This window comes from Fundulus heteroclitus, chromosome 11 (assembly GCF_011125445.2).
Source record: "Fundulus heteroclitus isolate FHET01 chromosome 11, MU-UCD_Fhet_4.1, whole genome shotgun sequence".
Classification (NCBI taxonomy): Eukaryota; Metazoa; Chordata; class Actinopteri; order Cyprinodontiformes; family Fundulidae; genus Fundulus; species Fundulus heteroclitus.
In genome coordinates, this window is record NC_046371.1 from 19126560 (window position 1) to 19153137 (window position 26578).

Here is a 26578-nt window from a genome sequence, read left to right on the forward strand (position 1 = left end):
GAACGTTTACGTTTTACTCACGTAATTAGAACATTCAGTACACAATATCACCATGTAAGAACTAGTATTGCAATAATTTATGCTCATGTTTAATATCAGTATTAGCTTCAACTGATCCACTAAACCATGAGCAAGCGAGTATTTGTGACTTCAACAGGACCAGTTTGCAAAACAAATCCAGACCAAAATGTCCATGATCATGTGTTTTATGGCTGATGACTATAATTGATTGTTATAATATGATGAGTATGTTAGTTGATTGGACAACATTATTATATATTCACTGATAGAGATCTTCTTACATAGAATATCATTGGTGCTCAGTTCATGATATATTTGAACTCCTGTGCCCCAGCTGAAATGGAGTTTGCCCTCATCGCTGATTCTAGCAACATTAATCCTTAGTGATCCTCAGCATCCTTTGTACTCTGAGTTTAGGCTCGTGCCATAAGGCAAGATCTAACTGATATCCAGGGTATTTTATTCCCTCGGTTGTTAGGTTTTTAAATCATTCCTGATAAACTGTACGGCCCAGAGTTCTGATATTATCCTTTAAATGTTGTTTTCATGTCTTTATTTTTTTTTTCTTTATTTTTGGGTGAGTGCTCATTGTGTGTTAATTTTGTGGACTCTGTTGTAAAGTAAGTGTCCCCCGGGGAACAATAAAGTATTTCAATTCAATTCAATTATTTTGGGAAGTAACATCCTGTCAAAATCTCAAGGTCTATCTAAATTGGTTTACCCCAGTTACTCTTTGCATGTTAGTCAACATAACATCAGAAAACCAAACGGTATAATTTATCTATTTATCTGGCGAGATAAAACACACTACATTAAAAAAACAAGAAACGTGTTAAGGAATATAATAAAGGGGGCCTGAAAACAACTGCCTTTGAATCCATGTTTTCTGTCTAAATCGGATTCTTTATGTTTTCACATCCCCAAAACCAAAAAAGTTGGAGGTTTGGAATTTTTTTGGGGAATTTTGGGGTATCAAAATTGCCTGAAAGTGCTTTATTATTGGAAGCTAGCGTTTACCCATAATTGTACGCCACATAGCTCCACCTTGTGGAACAATAGGGCCGTTACAGCAAATAGAAAAAAATGCTGATTATCCAAAATTGGAATGAGGGAATCGTTTTTATCACAGATATATTAGATGCACAAGGTATTTTTTTTATTTCATTTTTCAATACTTTAATTTGATAATTAAAGTTCGTTAAATAAATATAACAAGGTCTGTAAAGCAATAGCTACAATCAGCTTTGTTGAAACTGATACAAAATGATTTACACTATTCAAAAGAACAAATTACTCTGACCAAAATACAATTGAGTAAACAGCTGAATCAAATTCCCTTAAATGACAGAAAATTTAATAATAACACTAGTAACAGACTATTTAAAGGGAAACTATTTCAGGATTTTTGATCAAAACGTGGCCATAAAACATAGTGATGTCAGGATAACGAACAAACACTTGAAATTTAGGAAACGGCAAGTGCCTCCAAAAATCAAAGAAATGCAATTAAAAATATTAAATTGGTATTATCCCAATGCTGCAATGCCCAAAAAAAGATTAAAATAGCAAATTTTTGTTCTAGACAATACAATGGAAAAAATTAATTTTGGCAAGAATTACAGAATTGGCTGAAAATTTAAATAGATAAAATTACAGTTTAACTTAGAGCAAATACTTTCTAGTAATTACAGTCTACCGAATTTAATTTGTAAAATTGGCAGTATAATTATTCCTATGGATAAATACCATATCCATAAAGGCAAACAGCAAAATAAAAATGTGTCCCTGACATTGTTTAAAATTCAATTACAAGCATATTTTGCTTCTCTCTCACTTCCTAGCGACTCTAATAGTGATGTGTCAAATATGTGAAGAGATTTCTAAATGTGTGGCATTTTGAATATACAGCAATGTAACTATAAGTGAATTTCAATTTCAGGCATTCTTCATGCCATAGATGTTTATTGGACATCCCAAAGTATGATACACCTGTTTCTGAACCAATAGACTATATGCTTCTGACTTGTATGTGACGTCAAGAGGCCTTGCATTTTTAGTTATTTTATTTGTATATAGCATTTTCATTTATGTAAGTGTTTTTTAATTTAAAAACCATTTGAAAACAACATGTCCTCTTTTCCTTTGTGAAATACACGAGAGGGCGTTTCTTCTCCTCATAAATAACTCAGTAACTTTTATCTTTTATAACAAAAAAAAAGTAAAAAAACAAAGCAACTGGACTTGTTTTCCGTAGTTGAAGACGTTTCGCTTCCTCTCCAGGAAGCTTTCTCAATTCAAAAAGTCACTTTTTGATGTAGTATGAACAGTACCAGTGGTGAGAGAGGAGAGGGTAACGGCAGAGATGGTGATGGGGGGGGGGGGGGGGGGGGTCAGAGAGGGGGAGCAGGACTTAACCAGAACTGTTGGGAGGGGGTCCACCATGTGGTGGTGAGTTTGGACTTGTGGATGGTGTCAGAGATCTCTGAGAGAGTGGAGAGCTCGAAGGAGGAAAATGGTTGAGTGAAGGTCAGAAGTAACATTAAGTTGATGCCCATAAATCATTGGCTTTAGGTTTTCAGATAAAGTGATGTTTCGCAAATGCTTCTGAAACATTTAAAGTGCATTTTGAAATATAAATGGCTTATCAATGCATTCTCATGTACACAGACAATGTTATGTATGTTATTTCAGGGTTTTTCGGTTTTCCTTCCAAGGAACTTTCTCGCACGCTTTCAATGGGGATTGTAAGACCCTTTGTTGCGTCAACATTTTGTTGAAATCTAAACTAGAAATTTGAGTTGAGGCAAAGAAATTAATCCTGGAGCATGTGCTGTAGTAACGTATATCTGGCAACAGCTGTAATCTTAGCAAATGGAGAACAACTGACAAAAACAAACCTGCAAATGCTTTAAACACAAAATGTCAAAGCGTGAGTAGTTCCTGTGGGCATAATGAAGGAGAAAACAAACAACCGTTTCATATGCTAATTTTATTGGAAAACATTAACTAATATAAAGTGCTTTTTTATATAGAAGTTTGATTTCCTCAACTTAACCCTGGATCCATGAAGTGCTGCAGTACAATTTCCACATTTTGGTAACATTTGGCATCAAGGGATCAGTTCTGTGATATAGACCTTTGTCTTCTTGTGTTCACTGTGAGCTAACAAAAAACAATGTTAAAAATAGGTACTGAATTTAATAATTAGTCAAGTGTCATACCCAAGATATGTATACCTGAGCAATTTAATTCCCCAGTGGCAGTTTTCCATCCACAGCCACCATTTCCAATGTAAAACAAAACCCCAACGTATTTAGTTAATTCCTACTGCTAGTTAATGGCTTTCAATTAGTGGTGTTTTCAGTCACCAATCAAGTGCTCTCCTAATCAAGTCTTCTTCAGAAAAGGATTCATTTTGGGAATTGGATTTTCATAAACATCCTAGCTCTTGAACACAGATACATGAGCTGTAAACTCATCTGGTTTGTTTCCCTTTTAACTCCTTCTTCCCTAATAGAAGTGTTGACACTTTAATTATTTTGATTTTTGTTCATAGTTTCACATCTAATTCTAATAACAACAACAACAAAAAATAAAAGACAGAAAGTATGTAACACATAAAGTCACATTCTGTGCAAATATTTTTTCAAAAGAAGCATAGTTTCACACAATATAAAATTTAATTCCTAAGAAAAAAAAAACATCAGAACCCATCAAATTACTCTGTCAGGCTCTTTTCTGGTCTACATAAATTAATTAATCACACCATTCTTAAAGAAAACACACAAAAAAAAACACATTTTCATCTTGAAATGAAACAATATACACCAAGCGCTCGTGCGGATAGTGTTTACTTAGCCCTTTTTGAGTTTCAAAATAATTTTTCACAAACATTGTTGTGAGCCATTTGCTGGTGGTACCACAGAACCATCAGAAAGCAAGATGGCGCCAATTGATGCAGCTGCTATAAGAGCCAGTAGACCATCCTGCGAAGCCTCACAGTAAAGTGACCAACACAATCTAAAGGGTTAGGGTCAACTAGGCCTTTCTTTTTGCACCTCTGCTGAGAGTTACTGATTCGCTCTGCTCCATCGCATCTACTTTTTTTTACTCATAGCGCTCAAACTTCTGGTCATGTGGCCTTGTTATGGTAAATATACACAAAAGCACTATGCTTACTAATAAAGAACAAAATGTAAAACATAGAAATAAGATATAATATGCCAGTAGAGTGTGCTAATTTAATGGGAAAACCATTGTATGCAACCAGAGTGAGCTACTGGTGTTCAAATCCTTAAAGTCATGATACGTGACTAGGCCCCTGTAACCCAAGATTGTCAGATTTCAACAATTATTTGGCAAGAAGGCATGCTGGCTTGGTTAACATAGAGGGTTTTTTGATGTGGTTTTTTTGGGGGGGTGGGGGGAGGGGATACATTTCTGTGCCTTGAGTATTTGTACTATACTTTAAAGGTATATAGCCATGTTATATACCTATACTAAAAAGACCAAAATCCAGTTGATTATGATAAAATAATGCTTTACAATCCAAGAGCCTGTACAGATAGTGTTTTAATAGTCCTTTTTTTTAGCCTAAATAGAACCCCAACAATGAGCTGACATAAACAGATGTGGCGCCATCTACCGGCAGTACAGCAGAACTATTAGAAAACCAGATGGTCGCCATTGACGCAGCTACTAAATAAGTCCCGACCTACTCTTATTTCAAGTTCCACGTTTCTTTTCTTTTTCACAACTATGCTGGGAGTTCCACACTCGCTTGCCTCCATTGCTTCGGCTTGTAGACCAATTGTACGCATGATGTTGTAATGGTAAATATACACAGAAAAGGCTATATTTACTGACAAATTGAGCAAAAACGAAGCTTAAAAGACAAAAATAACAAATACTGTGCCAGCAGGTCATGGCAATCCTTCAGAAAAAAATGTTATATCCAACCAGAGTGAGTTACTGGCATATAAATATATGCCAGTAGTTATTATATATATATAAAAAAAAAAAAAGTCAAATAACGTGAACATGTACCTTTAAGTACTTTGGTGAAAATTGGCCCAAAAAATCATTAATGGTAAAAACTTAAAAATCGTAACACGCTGAAAGGAGACAACACTCTTGTAATAATGTGAAATGATCAAACAGCTAATTACACCACACATTAATCAACCAGAAGTTTTAAAAACAACTATACATCTCTAATAAAGCCACACACACGTATTTGCCCTGAGAAAGATAAAGCTTACTTTCTCCTTCTTAACATATTTGTCGTCATTAAATGACATTTCATCTTGAATGAGATCTGTTTTCAGCAATAAAACCTGGTTGCTAACTGAGCAATAAGCCTTCCTTCAAAAAGACTGCATCAAAACCAGTTAGTTAATAACAAAAAAATTAAACTGTTATTTGTGGTAACAACCCAGAAAACTGAATGTGACAGTTACTGACATACTTGAAAGGTAAATAAGCTAACAAGGTGCAGCTGAGCCGTTGATAGAAGAAGGGTTTAGGAGAGGACTGGTGTCGTTATCATTCTCGGCCCGGCCGTCCTCCTCGGAGGTTGGATCTTCTGCCTTTCTGGGTTCGGTGGTGACATCCAATCCAATTAAAGCCACGGCCCTACAAGTTCCCAAAAGGAGAACAGAGGAGGAAAAAAAAAACACACTTTACCAATTCCAGCTAAAATGGGAGCGGGCCCTATCTGCAGTGGCGTATCTTCCTGTTAGTCATGTTTTACAGGTTCTAACATGACACAAACTGCAGTTATATCATGAAAACAAATTACAACCACAACATCTATAATAAGTTTGTTTTGAAAAGAGAAATGGTTTGAATAAAAACCAATGGCAACATGTCTCCACGTGTATAGTTAGCATGGAGAATCGGACTTCTAGTCCAGTGACTTTGTTATTTTAAAACTGACCACAGTCCAAAGAAAGGAGCAGAGCTTGTGACAAGATGAGTAGTCGGTTGAGGAGGGTGATATTTCACGCTGCAGCTCCCACAGTGACTAAGCAGTTTCACTTTGTATTCTCAGTTTAACAGCAGTCAGCAACACAGCCTTCAGTTCAACACAACAGAGAGCTTCGGTCCTCTTGGCAGTGCTTTGCAAAAGTATTCATACCCCACAAACATTAGTAGATGTTATCTGAATTGTGTCTGATGGACACAACGCAGTGCATAGTTGTGAAGGGGATGGAAAGTAATGCCGCTGTTTTCCGACTGTTTTTACGAATGAAAATCTGAAAAGTGTGGTGTGTTTGTGCATTAAGGAAAGAATATTTTCACTGCAATGAAATCTGCAACTATTCTTACATCTAGAGACAAAAAGACATTTGTCTAGTCTTCATCAACAATTACTCAAACTCTTTCTAAATGGATGTAGAGAATCTGCAAACATTTTCCAGTGAATTCGGGTCTGGACTTTAACTAGGCCATTTTAACACATGATTATGCTTAGATCTATACCAGTCCATGCTAGCTCTGGCTGTGTGTTTAGGACCATTGTCCTGCTTGAAGCTGAAACTCTGCGCCAGTCTACTGCAGCCTTTACACAGATTTATTTCCAAAAGTTCCCTATATCTATCTCTATCCATCACCTCTGACTAGTTTTCCTGTAACTGCTAAAGAAAAGTACCCCCACACAGCATGATGTTTGGTGCTTCCCCACACGGCTTCAGAGAATATCTTACAGTTTTCTTTCAACAATGGCTTTCTTCTTCCAGCTTTTAAATAAAGAAATATGCTGATCAACATTTTAAAGGTCTAAAGGCGACTTTATACTTTAAGAAGTTGAGGGGAATTGTCTAAAATGTGGTTTTTAATACTATGGAAAAGGGGGTTTGGTGCTGAAAGTTGAATTGGAAATAGGGAACTGTGCCTTCCTCCTTTTTAGATGCCAAACAGCATTTCTCTTTTCTACAAAAGTTAAGTAAATATGACTAAGCAGGAAAAAAAAATATTTTGCTATTAAAATCCTTCCACGGAGTTGAGCACAACATTCAAAGACCAAAAAAAAAAAAAAAACTTAAGCAAACATCTTCACATTGCTGAAAGCCTGCGTTTTAGTTCAAACGCCGATCTGAAGACAAATTATTACCAGCAGTAAGATGCAACAATAATGATTTTGTATATTCATTATAGTGTGCTCAACACCTTTATCCCCCAAAAAGCATTTAACTTAGAGATACACCTGCTTGTTCCTGGCCTGTTCCCTGATAACAATGAGTCTGCGTAAAGATGGGAGGAGGATTGACTGATCCACTGATGCAACAAGAACCACCTGGAGCCTAATCCGCTAATGGTAACGGACATCATCCAGAGAACCAGGACAGAGTCAGGAAACCGACATCTCTGCAGACCTCACACTACAGGGACTCAATCCCATCAGACTTTTATCTTCGGGCAGGCGATTTGGGGTTCTGTTTGACAATAACAGCCACCGCAGAGACAGTTTCTATTCTCCGGCTGTCTCTCTGAGGAACACTTCTGTGAAAAAGTGGCGAGAAGTGAGCGACTGCTGGCAAAATCTCACAAAGAAGTCCTATTTGCCACAAAGCATGTTCGGGAAACAGCAACCGCATGGAACACCTTACACCAAAACTGAATATCTAAATATCTGTGTGAACAACAAAAAAAATCCAAAAAAGGTTAAAAAATAAAACATTAACCTTTTTTTTTGGATTGCTCATGACCTGGATGACTGAGAATCTTCACCAACGAACAAAAAAAAACCCCAACAACTAATAGTGCATATCATAATGCCCATACCATCGCTGTGGTAAACATGCGGGTGGGATCATGCTGAGGGGATGCTTCTCATTCAGCAGGAACAAGAAGAAGCTGGTCAGAGTTATGCGAAAATGGATGGAGGCAAATACAGGGCAGTCTCAGCAAAAAGTCGTTCAGAGGCCGCAAAAAAACCTGAGACCAAAAGAGGAATGTTATCTCCCAGAAGGAACACGGCCTTAAAAATACAGCAGGAGCTCCAGTGGTTCAGATGGAAACATATTCAAGAGTCAGAATGTCACAATTAAAGTCAACCGTCAACAAAAGTAGACGGTGTTTTTGAATAACTATAGATTACTTTTTAAAGGAACTGGTCAAAGCAGATTTTATTGATGGGCATCAGAGTAAAGGAGGCGGAAAATAATTAAAATCGGTGATTCTATTTCTTCACACACCCAAAAGTTTGAACACTTTTGCAAAGCACCGTGTTTGTATGAAGGCGACAAGCAACGATAATGTCCTTTCTTTTTAGATGCGTGTTCTTTCGGCCTCTGAGAAAAATTGAGCTCACTGCGAAGACAGATAGTTTTTTAGTTCAACAGGTGTAAAGACTAGAAAAAAAATGTACTCACCCAAGGGCGGCTAAAGGAATGACGAGGAGTCCGGCAGCTAGTAGGAAGGCAAAACCAGGGTACCACCCCACCGTGGCAGCATAGATACTGTTGAAGACCGCAGATCCAACGTTGTTAAACAAGCTCTCCAGAAAGGAAAGATAAGCAAACAGGGCTCCTGAAAACAAAACAGAAAAAAAAATATTTAGTCAAGTATAACAGCGACAACTATACTAAAAATGATCCTTTTTTTCCAACCGCTTTAACTTCAAGTGTTTTGTTTTTCAAGTGTGCGCTGAAACGCTGAGGACAAGACCCACACCAGTGGACTCTTGACTCTTCAAACAGAGACACGCTTCCATGGCGCGCGTCCTAAAATCACTCACCCTGCTCGGACTTGGAGACGATCTTTGACATCACCGAGCGCAGAACAGGGAACGGCATGATGGACAGAAGCATGGGGATTCTCACTGCCATGAACAAACATACAGCAGAAATCTTAGAGAAGCTGTTATGCAACGTCAAACACAGAATTAGTGATGGAAATCAATGTTTTTTTTTTAGCTGCAGCGGTTGAGTTTCAACCTTTATGCCTTTCATAATAAGCCCCCTGGCAGTAATATATCTAAAACAAACAAAGCAGAGATAAGAAAATAAACAAGGCAGAGATAAGATGTCATAATTACAAACACCATCAGGCTGAAATCTCAGTCATCTAATAAAAGACCCAGTAAACTATAAACAGGCCTATAAACTTACTGTCAATCTGTAACCAGGGAGACTACGCTGTGATCTTTGCGGTGGGAATTTGTCTGTTGTATGAATGTCCAATATTTAAAACCCATTTCAGATCAGTTTCAGATCAGGACAACATAAATTATAAAGCCTGAAATTTGACAGGTATGGGTGTTAGACACGCTCTCTGCATTCACTCACAGTTGGCTGAAGAATATCGATTTTATAGGATGTGTTTTTTTCAGCAGGAGTGTCTTGTATAAAAAATAAATAAAACGATATTTCACAAATATATGTACTATTCATAATGATATACCTATCACGATTATATTGCATTTTGCAAATCATAACACAAGAATTTTATTACAGGTGCAGCTTAATTAGAACATTATCTGAAACCTTATTTATTCCTGTAATTTCGTTCCACGTCAAACTCATATAATACCTAGATTCAGTACACGCACAGCTTTATATAGCCAGTGTTTATATCTGTTTGCTTTAACGATAAAGACTTTCAGCTAATGAGAAGGCAAAATTCAGTTTCTCAGAATATTTATATTACATTATTAGGACCGATAAAAAAGGATTTGTAGGGCAAGGCATGATCCATCCATCCATGTATTTGATTGAATTGTAACTCAGCAGCTTTATGCTCACCTACAAACATCAGCACTGTTGTCTTCGCAAACGCCACCAGGATCAATCCTGACGCCACAGACAGGATCCCCAGCGTGACGATGAGCAGCCGTGGAACGCCGCAGTACGTGAACACCGACACGCCGGCGAAACTGGTCAGGAACACCGTGGTGGACAGCGCTGAGCCATAGCCGATCAGAATCTCAGTCCAGCACAGCGGCTCGTTTAGCTCGTACAGCGTCACCAAGGAGATGCCTCCGATGTAGGCGAAGGTGAAGCTGGTGAAGATGATCATCAGGAGGGCCAAGACTCTCTTACACCTGGAGCTCGCCCTTGCAAAGATCTGACACAGCCCAAAGACCAACTGTCTCAACGTAGGGCGCTGAGGAGGCCCGTCTAGAGTACCGCCATCAACGGGGGTCTTTTTCACTGTCTCCTCTAGGATAAACACTGCATAGATCAGGATCAAACACTGGCACAGAGCCGAAGTGAGGAAAGGCCAGTTAAAGCCCGCAGCTCTCAGGAAGTAACCTGTGGATATAGCAGCAACGCCAGACAACAGACCGATCATCATATCCACCCCGGCCATGCGCAGCGTCTTCTGCCGGTCGTCGTGGCACAAGTCCGCGATGTAGGCAAAGCAGCCCCCCAGGAAGGTGATGATACCCCCGAACAGAGAGCTGAGGAACGAAGCGCCGATGAGGAGGTAGATGTTGAGCTCAAAGAAGGACACGATCAGGAAGGTGGTCGTGTAGATCAGCGTGCCGATCAGAGGCATGATGATGGTGATTTTGCGTCCTCCCCGGTCGCTATAGGCGACCAACACGAGGGTGACGACTAGAGACGGGGCCGTAGTGAGGAGCTCCGAGTAAAGGGAGAAAAGAGACGCCTGCTTCTGCACGTCCTGGAAGAGCAGACAGAAAAAAAATTAGGTTACAATAAGATTCTATTACTTTCAAGTAAAGGAAATTAGTAGATATCAGAAAAATCTGATATACACTAGACAGCGGCACTATAACATCACAACAAGGCATGGATTAGTGTTCTCATATCATCTGAACCTTGAAAATATCCATTTTGAAGGTATTTACAGAAAATCTAAACACAAGAAAATGAAATACGATGCATTTTCGAAGAAAATGCCACAGTTATTTTTTGTGCTGCTAAAGTAATTTGTTTTTTTTTACGTTTATAATAATGTCATCTATTCTACTTATTTATTATTATTTAGATATACTTACCAAAAATCTGGAACAAAGACCTGCTAAATTTAGTAGTAGTTTAGCATTTTGCCATTGTTAAGCAAGTAGCGAGCATTAATGTTTCATTAAAACTAAACATAAGATGCATATGCTTTGTTTGCATTTTATTCGACTCCTAATTTCTGATTTTAAATATAATTTTTTTTGTTGTCATGAGTATGAAAAATATATACAGCTTGTGCAAATTAATATTTTTGTTTAGACCTATGTATTTTTTTTTTACAATGTTTTAAATGTTTACTTATTTTAGGTTTAGATTTATTCAGTTATCTAACTTTATGATGATGATTTTATTCATTTCTAATATCTGGGATCCTAGTTTTAACATTGCAGTGATTAAACCAGCTTTCCTCATTCCTTCAGAGCAACATCTGTAATAGCTACATATTTCTGTGCTTCTTTTCCATGCTAAATCTTTGTCGAATGATTGATTGGATGATTGATTAATTTAAAGGAGCAATAAGTAAGAAACTTACTGCAAAATCAACCTAAATCATTCTAATTTTTCACATGGGATGGACGTAACATTCCCGATAAACAATCGGTCCTCTCCATCAACAATGTCTTAGTCAAGTTCTGGTTCAGTGTGTAGCCTGTTTTTACTTCCTGGTTTCTGAGCCAATCATGAGAGAGTTCCCAGAGTTCCCAAAACAGAGCACAGCAGTTGATATTTTATTTTGGCAAAAGAGCAGCAGCTTGGAATCATGGAAGCCAGTAAGAGAAGCGGACCAGAAATAGAACAAATACAACATCATATACCTATCCTAGGAAAGTAAAAATTCAGTGGAGTTTCACTGCAACAGGACTGTTGAGGAAACGGCATATTAGACTGTTGTCAGTGGCAGGCTGTTGTACCAATTTGAAACACTAGCTGTCATTATTACGTATTATCTTTTAACTCTATGCTGATTATTAACACAAAAAAAGTGTGATGCTATCTGCTCCCGTAGCCAGCCTGCAGTCACCTGCTTAGCTGACATGCTGCTTACAGCTTTTTAAAACACCAGTTTTAGTTCCCTTAAAAAGAGTGATGGGCGACACTCCTTCCGTTTTCAAACCATGACTATTCATGTTTTTCACGACTGGAGATATTTCCAAATAGACAAATTAGTCTTTCTTGAAAGTAAGGGGAAACATCTATTGGGCTGCTAGTCAGCTGTCTGGCAGTGTGCAGCAACAGGTGTAACAATGCTGCTTTAATCTATGCGCCAAAGCTCTAGAAAACAAATCTTCTTTCCCGGGCACTTTGTTTTCCATCTGACATCTTTTTAAAATTACTTTGCAACCCAGATACATGTTAGAAGGTCTGAACTTTTCAGATCTTGGTCTGACAGCTGAAACAGCACACTGCAAAAACGGAACTAAAAATAACTAAAATGTTCTTAAATTAGTGTATTTATCCTTGATTTGAGCAAGTAAATAAGATGCTTTGCCAATGGAATAAGATTTTTGCACTTAAAACAGGAGCAACTCATCTCCATCGTCTTATTTCAAGTGCATTATATCTAATTATCTTATTTTAGGGGTAAAAATACTCATCCTATTGGCAGATAATTTGATTTACCTGCTCAAATCAAGGACAAACGCACTAATTTCACTAAATCTTTGCTTATTTTTAGTTCTGTTTTTGCAGTGTAACAAACATGGGGGAACTTGTGAGGTTTTTTTTTCTTGAGAAAAGTCAAGAGGAACAAAGCTCCACTGCTATGCAGGTGCAGTCAAAGCATCTGGAAGCGGCTTCAGTTAAAAACAGGTCTTTCCAGTCTGAGCGTGTTTCACTTCTTTTATTTTAGATTTTTTTTTTGTTTTTTTGTTGTTTGCACAGCAAACCAAAATGTTGCCAGTTCAAGAGCGTTTTCTTATCTATTTAAAATCAAATCATTTTGGTAAATTGTAAACTCATGAAAGAAAAATCCGCATTGGATATGAAATGATTACAGATTGTATAGTTCGGGGCTTCTAAGTCAAGTTCAGAAGGTTTAACTTGAGTCACATGACTGCTGTGGATCTCAACTAAAGATATTCACAATCATAAAAAGAAAACTGCCGTACTGATTGAAAACGATGTTGAGGTGCAACAATGACATACAATGCTCTGCAAAGGTATGCATGACCCTTGAACTATTTCATATTTTGTCTCATTAAAGGAACTTTGATTAATAATTTTTTATGTGGCTTCTGAAAGCAATTGGTTGCACTGGGATGTATTTAGCGGCCTGAGATTAAAAGGGGATGAATACAAATGCTCACCACACCATTTCATATTTTCTTTTGTTAAAATTTTTTGAAAACTATGTATCATTTTCCCACAATTTTACTATTGGGCTATGAAGTAAAAACTCAATAAAACCTATTGAATTTTTTTGCTTTGCTGTGACTAAATGTGAAAAGGAAGCACAGTGTATTAAAGTGCTGACTTTTTCCTCTGTTTTTATTTCCTCATAGACAGCATAACAACCAGCTAGGATTATAGAGTAATACTGATTACTAATTGTACATACTTGTTTGGAAAAAGCATTTATGTCAGACTAAAATACATAATAGGCACTATCATCTGAAGTTAAAAATGAAGTAAACTATTACTGGTGTAGGTAGGTATTAAAGCTGTCCTCCATTTACTGTGAACAGAACCTTTATTTGTGGCTACATTTGATCAATAGGAAAAAGGGAACTAAAGAATAATATTGTTTGACAGAACTCCAGGGGGTGGATGCATCCTTAGATGCTGCAAAGCTAAACTAACCTTATGGAAATCGGTGTGGTTGCTGCTGATGTTGCTCGGTGCACATCTGGAGGTGTTGTCGGACACAGGATAGGGGGTGTGGGTCAGCTGCTCCCAAATCCTCCTGTACACGTACTGCTGCACAAGCGGGTAGATGAGAAAGCTGCTAAAAGCATACAGAGCCACCACTGGCTCCACCAGGTAAAGGCGCTTCATCCTGAGGCCGTTAAAAACAAGGTCCCTGAAAAAGCAGGATGAGAACAGAAGGTATTCAGAGATGAATGGTAGTGACCCGAGAGCCGAGAAACTGATCTTTAAAGGTACTATCTGTTTTTTTGTGCTTTATGTGCATTCGGGTTGGTGGCCTCACAAGAGGCACATGAATTAAGCAAAATCAGCAAGTATCAGCAAACGTCATGATGGAAAAGTGAATTTTGGCAAATGTCGACACAGTTTCTGAAACATGGAGTTGCTTTTGAGTTGCAACCTTACATGTGTGTGTCAGAGGTTGACTTCAGCGGATACCGCCATGGATTTTGTAGCAGAAGCAAACAGTGACAACAATTGTCTTTAGAAGCTTAATTGTTGTCAATCTATTTAAAAACAGTTTGAATTTAAATGATTTAGAACTGAACAAGCCTAAGTATATCGGGTGATTGGCAACTGTGCAGGAATCATCATTAGTCCTCTTCACAAATAGCTCTAATGTTTTCATATGTTCCTGAAATCCGTGCAGCATTCCCACACATGACGCAGAGGTTTTACTATGGCCATACAGAGTACAGATTAATACCTATGAAACAGGAATTTTGTAAAAATAAAAATAAAAATAAAAAAATTAAATCCATGAAGAAAAGTACAACAAACAAATAAAAAATAAATAAATAAAGACAGACAGACAAACTCCAAACTTTGATGCTTTAGGCTTTGTGTAATGTCTCCAGTCACATTTGCATGTGAAAACCTGCTTTAGCAGATTTTAATCTAGATTAAATAGCAACTAAAAAGCAAAATTAAATGCAGAAATTGACCACGACATGTTAACGAAATGTCTGGCCAGTATTATATGATAAACTTGACCCATAGTTAATCATCAAACAGCTAACTTAGAATTCCCCACCGAAGCACTGGTTGACAAAGAAAACGACCTCTATTTTCCTGTTTCCAGACTTCAAATCAACGGAACAAATTCACGCACGAGTAACATAGTTAAACCTTTTACATTTGTCTGGTAGTTTTTTAAACGTAAATACTGTCATGTTAAGAGACATACTGTGATCAAATGCTGTCTGCCAATAGGGAAGATGACACATAATTCATTAATAACCATGCCGTTTACTTGAAGGGAAACATCAGTACACGCTGCAGAATGAGCTGGGTCACGTCAATAACATGTATTATTAGACAACACGGCAAGGTCTGAATGTATGGCGCTTAGAAATGTAATGTTTTGCAAAGACGGTGTAATGTTGTCACTTACCTGCTTAAATAGTCGATCCGATCATGTTATTGTTCGGTAATAACTTCCTCACTTGGCTGTGTTTACGAAAAGGGATTCTTCTCTTATGTACGCTTGTGTACATGGTTATGAAAGCCGGTTGTCCCGCCTCTGGTCTAATCTAATTGGAAGAGAGGTTCGCAAATGTGCTCTAATTGGATGCGAGTTATCTTCTTTTTTTTCTTTTTTTTTTTCATGTGTAAAAGCAGGCGAGTACATTTTTTTTCAGTTTCTTTCTGGGTTTTAATTGCAGCTTAAAGACCTGCGTCTACAGCTTCTACCTTTATCATTTATTGTATTTTGCAGGCAAGTGCTTAAAGTTTTGCCGCAACAGAGGCTCTTCCGTACGTAGACGCGTCGTTGGGCGCAGGTTCACACGTCAACGTCACCGCCATATTGTATGTGGCAGAAAAAAGTTAAGTTCTGTTGTTAATGAACGTAGATCAGAGAAGATGCCTCATTCATGTGCTGCGTGGAAATGTATTTGGGCTGATTTCATTGTTTGTATCTGCCTTCTATAAACTAAGGCTGCACCATGTTGCAAAACTGGACACACTAAAGCCGCAGAGTGGCAACACTAGGAAAAAGCTGTGCAAGACCATTCTTTTTCAAGGTTTGTAGCTTGCATACAGTACAGACTATTGTATTTAGACATAGATTTTCAAGTATTATAAATAAGACAAATATATATATATATATATATATATATATATATATATATATATATATATATATATATATATATATATATATATATATATATATATATATATACGTGTGTGTGTGTGTGTGTGTGTGATGAATATAAGGATCAATTTGTTAAATCTAAATATTGTGGTCTTCATTATTTCATAAAACCGTGTCACATGTGAAACTTTAGGAACAGACTTTTTGGGCGAGTATTAAAGAGGTAAAATTGTGAGGGAAAAAAGACCTAGGACAATAAAGTAAAAAAACAAAGAAAAAAAACATAAAAGTGGTAATGTTATGAGAAAAACGTCATATTATGAGAATTAAGAGGGAACATTTCCAGAATAGTCACAGTTTGCAGAATTATTTCACTCCTGGAGTAATAGGGCCAGGTTAGATTATTTGAATTATCTTTATTTTTTACGATAATAAATTCAGGAGAATTAAGCTAAAGGGATACGAAAATAAACTTGTAATATTACAAAAATAAAAATATTACGAATACAAAGTATATTCTGAGATTAAAGTCTCTCTGATACTGTTTAAGTGACTGAGTAACTGCAGATTTGCCACATTTAACATGGCGGACGATCTGACGTATCGCAGCATAGGCAGAACCCGCCCAACGACGCGTCTACGTATATGACGTCTATGCTTAGAAGTATTACGGTAACGTGTGGTAGGCGTGGTTATCTTTACGTCGGAATGTACCATTCCGCCAACACACCGGGGTGGAAGGATTTTGTTGTGACAGCGGAGCAGCAACCCGGCGGGGGAGACGGTAAGACGGGAAATACCGTACCTCCTTTCCCCCTCTGTTTATTTTAATCAAAGACAGCAATTAACGAATAAAGTCAATATCTATACGTATATGCAAGCGTTCGTGTTTTACACGAGCGGGACTAGATACGGGAGGCGTTAGTAACTGGTAGCGCTAATCATCCCGGGGAACGCTCAGGTAGTGCCACCATCAAAAATATTGCAACCTAGCGAGTCATAGCCGTCTCTGTGATTTTAATCTGGCTAACCCGGCGGTCGTGACCGGCTGTCGTTTGGACGGGCGAAGCACAGCGAGCAGCCTCCTCACCTGGGAGTGATCCGCCCGCTACGCTGGACGCTCTTTGCGTCGCGTTTAAAACGAATGTAGCATGTTGTGCTAGCTGGCTGGCTGACAGGGGGGGTTAGCGGCTGCTGCGTTTGGGAGTCGTGACTGCCGGGGAGTCAGGGAAGATGATCGGCCACTTTAACTTCCACCCTCTCCCTCTGGCACCGGTACCCTGCGGTGGTTCTGGTAAAAAAAAAGAAAAAAAAAAGAAGAAATGATGGTGTTTTTCCCCACCTCTGCGGGCCATTGTGCTCGCTGATCGCCCGCTACACCGGTTGACTTTGCAGCATAACTTTCCTTCTTCTTCTTCTTCTTCTTCTTCCTGCTTCTAATCGTTGGGCAGATTTCCCTTCATTGTAGTTTGAGGGAAACGTTTCGAAACGCAAACTGTCACTCTTTTATTGCAATGTCTGCATTGCAACCCTTGGTTTTTTTTTTTTTTTAAGAGACATGCACTCAGATCCTTTCTGCACCAGGGTATGAAACAGGTAGAAGGTGCCCACCTATCACCCACTGCCTGCTCTCTTTTGGCACCCTGGGTAAGTAAAGGTAAAGGTGTTTGTTGTGTTCTCTCCTCTTCTCTACGAGGCTCACCGTACTGCTGATGCTGAGATGGAAGCCCCGGCTGCTCTGCTCCTCTGCTCCTCTGCACCCGGCGGGCCTTCAGACCTCATGCCTTGTCTCAGTCTTGGCCAGATTTAGTGGCCCCACTCAGAATCAGAGTGACACGTTTGCTAAGATCTATTCATATTCAAAATCACCAACTTTCTGATGTGCAGGTGGCGTGTTATGGTCTTATCTGTTCCGTGCCACCTTGGCTATCTTGATGTCCTTTTTCGCCTTGGATCACAGTGACACGATGCAGCTCCGCAGCCATTGGCACCAACCGGACAAGGGGGGGGCCCTAACTTTTTTACATGTAGACGGAACGAGTGTCAAACAATTGACGATGCACTCAAAAGCCACTTTATGACGGCCGGATCTGACCTTTTGTTTTAAACGGCTGATCTGGTGGGATTTTCATGCACAATGCTTCTCAGGTTTACAGAGAACGGTCCAAAGCAAAAACAAACACGAGAAGCCAGACGACAACAAACGAAAACATGTCTTGTTGATATCAGGGGGATCAGAATGGGCAGACTAGTGTGAGATAGTAGAAACAGCGGCTCAGATCGTAGACTCAGATATCGGCCTAAATGAAATGACACGGTGGCTCCGTTCTGCCTCACATCAACGCTCCAGGCTGCTAGTTGTGCACATGGGCATGAACTTTATGGCTATTTCGCTTCATTATCTTGCACCGCCGACATTGCTGAACATTTATAACCAATTTAAATTTAAAAGCACACAACTGAAGGTTATTATTTTGCACTGCCAACATTGAACTTTTTAAATTAATGCCTTTTTTGCACCATTGCTTTTTTTTTTGCACTACAAACAGTGTTGAACATTCTTCTGCACACCTTTTAAAAAAACAAAAAAAAACAGTTTTCTCCTGCATTGTTACATTCTCATCACCGCTACACTTTATCATGTAATGTTATCTTATTTCAATTGCAGTCTCATTACATTGTCGTAAGCTGTAGGCAACATATTTTGTTTTGTATGCCTCTATACATGCATAATGACAATAAAGTCTTTTCCTGCCACAGTTTGGGCAATCTAGCAACACCTGAGCACCGCTCTTACCCCACAGCCTACCTGAGTACTGTTGCCGGCATGTCAACCTCCTGGCCGCTTCCTGCAGGGCAATGCTCCCCGTCCAGCTGTTTAAATCCTCCTAGGACTGGTTACTGGAACACGTCGTTGCTCTTGCAGTCGCCAGATCCCCGTCCAATGGAACGCCTTTGAGAAGCAGTGGAACGGGGAGAATGGCGTCGTAGACGTGTGGACGGAAAATCCGCCGCAATTGCGAGGCGCTGACGCTTTATTAAGGACCAAAAGCTTTAGAGGATGTTTCTGACGTCTCGTTGAATTTATGCCATTAAGCATTAAGGGAGAAGTGGTACTAAATAGGTGCGCCTAATAAAGTGGCCAGCGAATGCGCACGTTATATATCAGGTATGAATCAATCAATTGAGTTGAGATGGAAATCGACCTCTGAAACACAGAGAAAATAGATTTTTCTACCTTATTGATTAAATGCGTCAGAAATAAGAGCTCCCCGTCCTTTATTTTAGTCTTTAAGTGCTAACTAACACCATGATGCACTTTATTCAGTTTAAAAAATATCTGAGAAAGGTCAGGGACTCGTGCTTTGATGTTTAAATAATGATATATCTATCTATATATATATCTTCTGTTTTATCCCAAACTACTACTTCTAGCAAAGACCCGACAGTTCATGTTTTCGCCTTTAATGTGTTTTCGTCCTTAGGGAAAAAAACTTTTTTCAGTAGAAAAAGCTTTCAAATAAACCAGGCTGTAAAAGTACGTGCATCTGAGTCACCGGTTCTCATTTCTTTGCTTTTTTCCAGGTATCGCGTAGTGTTTTTCCCTCTCGGATCGGCCATGGCCTTCAGCAAAGGATATCGTATTTACCACAAGCTGGATCCACCGCCATACAGCGTCATAGTGGAGACGAGGGCCAGGGAGGAGTGCCTCATGTTCGAATCCGGCGCGGTCGCCGTTTTGTGTAAGCCGTCCTTTTTCTGATGGAGATAGGACCCCTCGTTATCTTTGAACCCCGCCCTCGAGGGAAAGGGCAGCTCGGTGGAAGCATGACCCTTCGGTTGCACCCTTAACTACACATATGATGTATTGGAAAAGGTTCTAATGAATGTTTTCTTCTCCTCTGTTCGTCTGTCTTCTAGCGGCGGCGGAAAAGGACGCCATTAAAAGTACATACACCAGGATCTTCGATGCGTATGGGATTCTCGGCGTCCTTCGTCTTAACCTGGGTAGGAAAACACACAATTACTCTCCCTTAAACCAGCGGCCCTCAGACTGGGGTCCCTGGACCCCCGGGGGTCCACAAACCACGTGTTGGAGGTCCGTGAAACCCATGTTGGGCCTGAGGAGGCGCTGCTGAGGACGGGTCAGGGTTGAGCTAAGTAACTCAACGGACAAATATTTAACTCCATCCACTTCATCAAGTAAGATAAAGGCCAAATGTAGGCAACAGTTACATTAGTTTGGCTTTATTGAGAATGAGGATCTAATCAACACCCATATCTCTGATATCAGGTGTATTTATATATATTTTTAAAAATGTACATAATTCTTAATGTATTTAACGGTTCAAAAGGCTGTTTAAAAATACTATCAGCACACTGCAAAAAGAGAACTAAAAATAAGTAAAATTGTCTTGAAATTAATGTATTTGCCCTTGACTTGAGCAGCTAAATAAGATTATTTGCCAATGGAATGAGTATTTTTACTCCTAAAATAAGATAATTAGACATCCTGCACTTGAAATAAGATGATGGAGGCGAATTGTTCCTATTTTAAGTGCAAAAAATCTTATTCCATTGGCAAATAGTCCTATTTACTTGCTCAAATCAAGGACTAATACTTTCATTTCAAGAAAAATGTTCTTATTTTTAGTTCTATTTTTGCAGTGCATGAGGGATATAAAGGGGGTCCTTGGAAAAACTAGCTAAGGGGTCCCTGGCCTTAAACGGCAGCCGTGACGGCCCTCTGGTTCGGGGCTCTGTTTCTCATAAGCTGCTTTCTTCCATCCTACATATGACCTCGAAGGCTCTTGTTATCACAACAAGGAACCAGCGGCGTGAAAGATTAAAGCTCGGCTTTTTTCCCCCCACAACGGCTGAGATAAGACCGGCCAGCCGGATTCCCCGCCATGTGGCGCTTTGACTTCGGTTAACCGTCTCCCGGCAGGCGAGGGCGGGCTCTCTAAACTGCTTTTTGTTCCCGTCGTTCTTCCAGGCGACTCCATGCTGCACAGTCTGGTGGTCGTGACCGGGTGCAGCTCCGTGGGCAAGGTGCAGGACTCGGAGGTGTTCAGGGTCACGCAGACGGACTTCATATCGCTGAAGAACGACCCGAGCGACGAGGACCGGATCGCCGAGGTGCGCAAGGTGCTGAACTCGGGGCACTTTTACTTTGCCTGGTCGGCCACCGGAGTCAGCATGGACCTGAGCCTCAACGCGCATCGCAGGATCCTAGAGGACACTACAGACAACCGCTTCTTTTGGTAGCGACATGAACATCCCCCCCCTCCCCCTCTTTGAAGTTAATAGAAAGCCGTTTTGGCACATTTTGGCTTTCGAATAACTAGGGCTGGGCGATAAATCGATTTAATCGATTAATTCGAATTTACAATTCTTTAAGATTTCATTTTTGGAAAATCTGGATTTTATTTTGCCAATACACTCATTGGGTTTCCATGAAGAGAACAGCATGTGATGCTGAATATATGTTTCGGCAAATATATTGTCAAAATATTGTTAAGTGGAAACTTTTTTTTTTACCATAATACGAGGTACTTCATTTACTTATTTACTTTTTTTTTTTTAACTTAGTTTGAAGTTCACAAGTGCAGTGAAGCCTGTTCTTAGCTCAATGTGTAATACCACTAGCAGCAAATGTTTTGTTATATTTTCATTGTTTATAATGGCACGGCTGCCATCTTGTTTTACAAGCATGTTTCACAGCTTGTTTTTAGTTGCACTTTGAATTCAGGTCAACTCCCTGACGAAATGCTTGACATAAAAAGCAAGGTTTTTAAAATAATTTAGTTAATTTCTTTTTATGAAACAAAAAGGAGGAAAAAAATCGATTAATCGGATTTGGTATGATAAAATCGGAGATTTATTTTTTAATCCATATCGCCCAGCCCTACAAATAACCCAGAGTGATTAATTTACCATATTGTGTTAAAAAGGGAATATACCGTGTCATTTTTTTCTTTCTTTTCTTTTTATTAATCCTCTCCCCCCCTTTGCGTACGGACAAACAGGAACCAGTCGCTGCACCTGCACCTGAAACACTACGGCGTGAACTGCGACGACTGGCTGCTGAGGCTGATGTGCGGCGGCGTGGAGATCCGGACCATCTACGCGGGCCACAGGCAAGCCAAGGCCTGCATCTTCTCCCGGCTCAGCTCGGAGCGAGCCGGCACCAGGTTCAACGTGCGGGGAACCAACGACGACGGGCAGGTGGCCAACTTTGTGGAGACCGAGCAGGTTAGTCGCGGCTGTAGTCGTCGCATAAGAGAGCGTCTCTGGTTTAAAAAAAAAAAACCCAAACAAACAAACGGCACCGCTGTCATGCGCCACAGATCCACAAGTTAGTCCTTTTTTTCTTAGCTATCACTCAGAAAGAAGAGCTTCCAACAGGATACATTAAATAGGCAAAAAGTATCAGCTCATCCATCCAAACACTCAGAGTCTGGATTTTGCGGTCTGTTAGAGAACGGCACTTGTCTGACTGTGTGGCGGCAAGTTCGGTGATTTGTCCAACATCAATGTCTGACCTCACGGACGCGCTTCTGGAAGAACCATCCCAAACGGTTGAAGCCGTCACGGCCGCAAAGAGTGGATCAACGACGCGTTGAACCCGATGGATTAGGACTAGTGGTGCGGCGATGCCATTTTTAGCCCCCTATACCGATACCCGATACCTGGCTGTGCAGTATTGGCCGATACCATCTGTTTGAAATTGGTGTGTGTGTGTATATACGAAGAACTGCATACTACTTAGGGTAGTATAACTTTGTATTGCCTACCTGGAATGGGTGACAATAGTTGAATAAACTTTTGGCTCTCAAAGGCCAAAATAGTGCAACATTTGTAAAATTATAACATGTATAATAGTAGTAAGACAGTAAAATTACATTAATACTTGAATAAACCCTGAGTTTTGGCTCTCAAATGCCAAAATGATGCAACTTTCATGAACTTATACAACATGTATAATACTAGTCGGGAGAGAGAAGGCTGCGTTCAAGTGACATACAAACATCAAAATGGTATCAGTGCCCTATTTGTTGGTACTCGCCGATACCCATACCACCATTTTAGTGCTGGATCGGGGGCCCGTTCCATACTGGTATCGGTATCGGTGCAACACTAATTAAGACCCTTTGTCGGCACTTTAGCTTACGTTTTAAGGGTTCCACGAGGTTCCCAGTGGCTGTGACTGCTCTGGTTACGCTGCGGTCATTAAATCATGATTAACCTGCAGCCACCTCCGCTGCGTTCAAACATTGAAACATTGGCGCTTGGTCTGCCCAGAGTAAAGCGGCGCTCCCCCAGCGGATTCAGTCACCAAATGTTACAGATACCGTTATCAAACTTCTTCTTTTTTTTTTTTTGAATACTATGAAAACATGTAACTGATATTTTGTTGCAATACCGTGAGAATCTCATACTGGACGTATGCCTGGATAGATATCACTGCATTGTTGTGTGAGTGTTTTTGCTGCCCAGTTCCTGTGGTGATGGACGATTTTTTTTATCTTGCTTTCAACATTTATAAAAAAAAGTTACGGCATGTAGTTCTGTTGTAGAGCTGTTTTCAATTATTTATCCAGTTGGTTTTAATCGTGTATTCACAATTAGTTACATGACAAAAAAATATATATATATTTCTCTCTCTGTTTTGTTTTTGTTTTTGTTTTTTAAGGTTGTTTTCCTGGATGACAAAGTCTCCTCCTTCATCCAGATCCGGGGCTCCATTCCTCTGTTCTGGGAACAGCCGGGCATCCAGGTACCGAAAAGTTTTAGCCGCTGCCACCGCTGCGTCGTGACCACAGGGCTTTATGCAGGGTCGCCTCTCCGCACCCCCTCCTCGCCGTTTCACAGCCCTTCCTACTTTCGTTTCGTCTCCTGTTAACAACCCATTTCAAAGCCGTGAACTCAAACCACTGCATATCACTTTATTACCTGTAGCCGAGTCTTTTAATGGAGGCAAATCTTCGTTAAAAATGCTCAGATCTAACATATTGACCGATTTAATTGTGTGTTATTTGCTAAATCATCTTTGTTATACATCGTATTTCTACTCATGTGGGTGTCCGAGCCCAGTTTGGGCCCCGTTCAGACAACTGATGACATTTTATAATCCCAAATATAATCCCAAATAGTGCCTCCCTCCGATCTCCTTCTTCTTTAAATCACTGGCTGTTAGCGCAGGTAGGGAGCGGCTCTCTCTCTGCAGGTAAGAACAGACTCAAAAGCTCCTTTTCATGCCAGACGACATCCGGCACGCAGCAACCAAAACTACGGCGGTATAAAACAGTGAAAGTGTGCCCAAATGACAAGCGGACATCTGTTTAACGAGACAAGAAAGAAAGAAAAGTGTTTCTTTTTTTATCTCCGTTTTAACCCTTTTTGTTGCTGTGTTCAGAAAAAGTCCATTAAGGGTGTTTTGTTGCACCTCGCTGAGAATCGGCACCCTAATGGACTGGATGAGAACCCCCACCTGGTATAACCTTTTTGTTTAGTTTGTGTCTTCTCCTCCCCTCCTGGCCTCTATTTGTCTTTATCTTTCGGGTGGTGGGCGGGGGGGGGTCGGGAGCTCTGCTGCTGTTGCTGCTGCTTGTATTGCTGCAGGTAGGCCTTTCCTCTGTGCGATGCCAGAGTTCATACAACAATTTCCTGACACATCTTCAGTCATGCCCCCCCCCCTAAGCTGCACCTGTCCGGTAAACACTGTTTGGCTCATCTCTAAATACTGCATTATGTGCTCATCACATGAGTCGGCACGGCTTCCTGCCCTGACATCGCACAGACGGGTTGTTGAAGTAGTGAAAACGTGGGGGGGTAGGTTAATGATAGTGACGGTGGTTGGTAAAGGGCTTTTCTTCTGTTTTCCCTCAGCTCCCAGACTTCTTGGGTCAGGTGAGAGAGCCCGATCTGAAAACATCCCCCCCCTAACCACTTTGCTCGCTTTCCGCTAACGTTCCCGAAAGCCGCCGGATACGTGCTAACCACTGAGCTATATAATACACTGGAGTGCTGATTTTGCCGAAAAACTGAAGTCACTGGCCGCCATCTTGCTACTCCCTACTCTCACAGAATCCCATAGGATTTGGTTGCAACAACAAGCAGTTTTCTGGCTGAGTGAAAACGTTTCATAGGTAATTCTACAGTCAGTGGATGTAATAACACTATCAACTACTAGGAAATTAGGTGCTGAAATATTTTACGTGTTATTCATATTAAATATATAAATATGTATATATAAGTATGTGTACATGTATATATGTATACATATATGTAAATGTATGTTTTTGTATATTGTTATTTATATATTTATAAATGTTATATATATATATATATATATATATATATATATATATATATATATATATATATATATTTAAATAAATAAAATGCAAAATATTTCAGCACATGACTTTCTCAGTACTTAACAGTTTTAGAACATAACATAAAACTATATGGCATTTGACATTTTAAAAGTTTTAATCCCCCCCCCTGAATATGAGAAAATCCTCGTTATTCGACGCTGTAGCGCACATATTCCCTAGTTACTGGGGGGAAATAGGGAGTACCAATATGGCGGCTGGTGGCTTCAAAGCGACTCGTTCTAACAGACGGTGATAAGCACTCCAGTGTATAATATAGCTCAGTGGTGCTAACCCCGCGCGACAATAATCTGCTCGAGGCCTACAGGAAGCCCAGACCATATTGGTCGCCTGTTCAGGCCAGTAGGTCTACGTCAAAACACACGTAGGTGGGCGTGGGGTTTGTTTTCAGACGCCAGCGTAGTCCCCCCCCCCCCCCTTGCTTTGACGCACTTTGTTTTTAGCTCTTCATCCCCTTCGACCAGTTCTGGCTTGTAGGCTCTCCTCTACATACTCTCGAGTAACCTGCCTGAACCGGAGGTGTAGTTTTAGCTGCACTTAAAAGAAGAGTTTCTCTCCGACTAATTATACCCCCCAGAACAAGCGGCAACGTAAATGAGCCTATCTGTAGTTTAGTTAAAGTGCCATGCTTAAAGCCTGCTCAGGCAGACAGCCAATAGTAGTAGTTGAGAGTCATATTTGTTGTTTTATTCTTTAACAGTTAATGGTTATTTACAGGTGCATCTTAGTAAATTAAAACATCATCAATAAGTAGTTTCAAGCATTTATATCAGTTTATTGATGATCTTGGCTTACAGATAACGAAACAGATTTTACCACAAACGGTGGCTTAGTGAAGTGTGTCCGTTTTTTTTATTTTTTCAATCTTTTGAACGCTATAATGAGAATAAAAACAAAACACTGTAACCCTTGTTCATTGCCTGTTTGTTTGTCTTTTATGTACCATGGTCAAAAGAAATTTGACCAAGGTGACACGCGGTGAGAATAAAGAAACTTTGAAGCTTTAACTGGTCAGGGCTCCTTTTGCTTGAATTATCGATGCTGCACAGCATTGGAGGTGATTAGCTTCTTGTTCTGCTGGGTTGTTAAGGAAGACCAAGCAGCTTTAATAGCCTTTTTTTTTTGGGGGGGGGGGGGGGGGTGGATTGCTGGTGCTGCTTCTGTGGATGCCTTCCCTCTGCGCAGCGTAGCTAGAAGCTGTTGGTCAAGCTAATAGCAGCTAGCGTTAGCTAGCTAAACTGGGGTTTAGTTTAGATCAGTTT

The 26578-nt window shown here is 40.0% G+C and overlaps 2 protein-coding genes across 3 annotated transcripts in view; one reads left to right on the forward strand and one right to left on the reverse strand.

Moving 5' to 3' along the window:
* Positions 1-2991: 2991 nt before the first annotated feature.
* Positions 2992-17349, reverse strand: slc46a3 (solute carrier family 46 member 3). Of its 2 annotated transcripts, none has more exons than XM_036143052.1 (6): positions 17006-17349; positions 13752-13971; positions 9768-10650; positions 8762-8845; positions 8397-8553; positions 2992-5655 (listed from the first exon to the last, which is right to left on the reverse strand). In XM_036143052.1, the coding sequence occupies exons 2-6, from the start codon at positions 13944-13946 to the stop codon at positions 5505-5507; spliced, it is 1470 nt and encodes a 489-aa protein (XP_035998945.1). In that variant the 5' UTR covers positions 13947-13971; positions 17006-17349; the 3' UTR covers positions 2992-5504. The 2 variants fall into 2 exon arrangements, with proteins under 2 accessions (XP_035998945.1, XP_012714265.2); XM_012858811.3 differs by lacking the exon at positions 17006-17349 and adding an exon at positions 15211-15329.
* synj1 (synaptojanin 1) overlaps positions 16626-26578 on the forward strand; it is a 39362-nt gene continuing 29409 nt past the window's right edge. The window contains 6 exon segments of the mRNA XM_036143051.1: positions 16626-16699; positions 19501-19658; positions 19837-19923; positions 20912-21179; positions 21945-22170; positions 23612-23695. Coding sequence (XP_035998944.1) covers positions 19535-19658; positions 19837-19923; positions 20912-21179; positions 21945-22170; positions 23612-23695 — 789 coding nt within the window. The 5' untranslated portion in view covers positions 16626-16699; positions 19501-19534.

Coding starts and splice junctions, on each gene's coding strand:
- slc46a3 (XM_036143052.1), bottom strand. CDS start 13,946: ATGAAGCGCCTTTACCTGGTGGAGCCAGTGGTGGCTCTGTATGCTTTT. Junction 10,651..13,751: donor ACCACACCGATTTCCATAAG/GTTAGTTTAGCT, acceptor CTGCTCTTCCAG/GACGTGCAGAAGCAGGCGTC. Junction 8,846..9,767: donor AACAGTGCTGATGTTTGTAG/GTGAGCATAAAG, acceptor TGTTCATGGCAG/TGAGAATCCCCATGCTTCTG.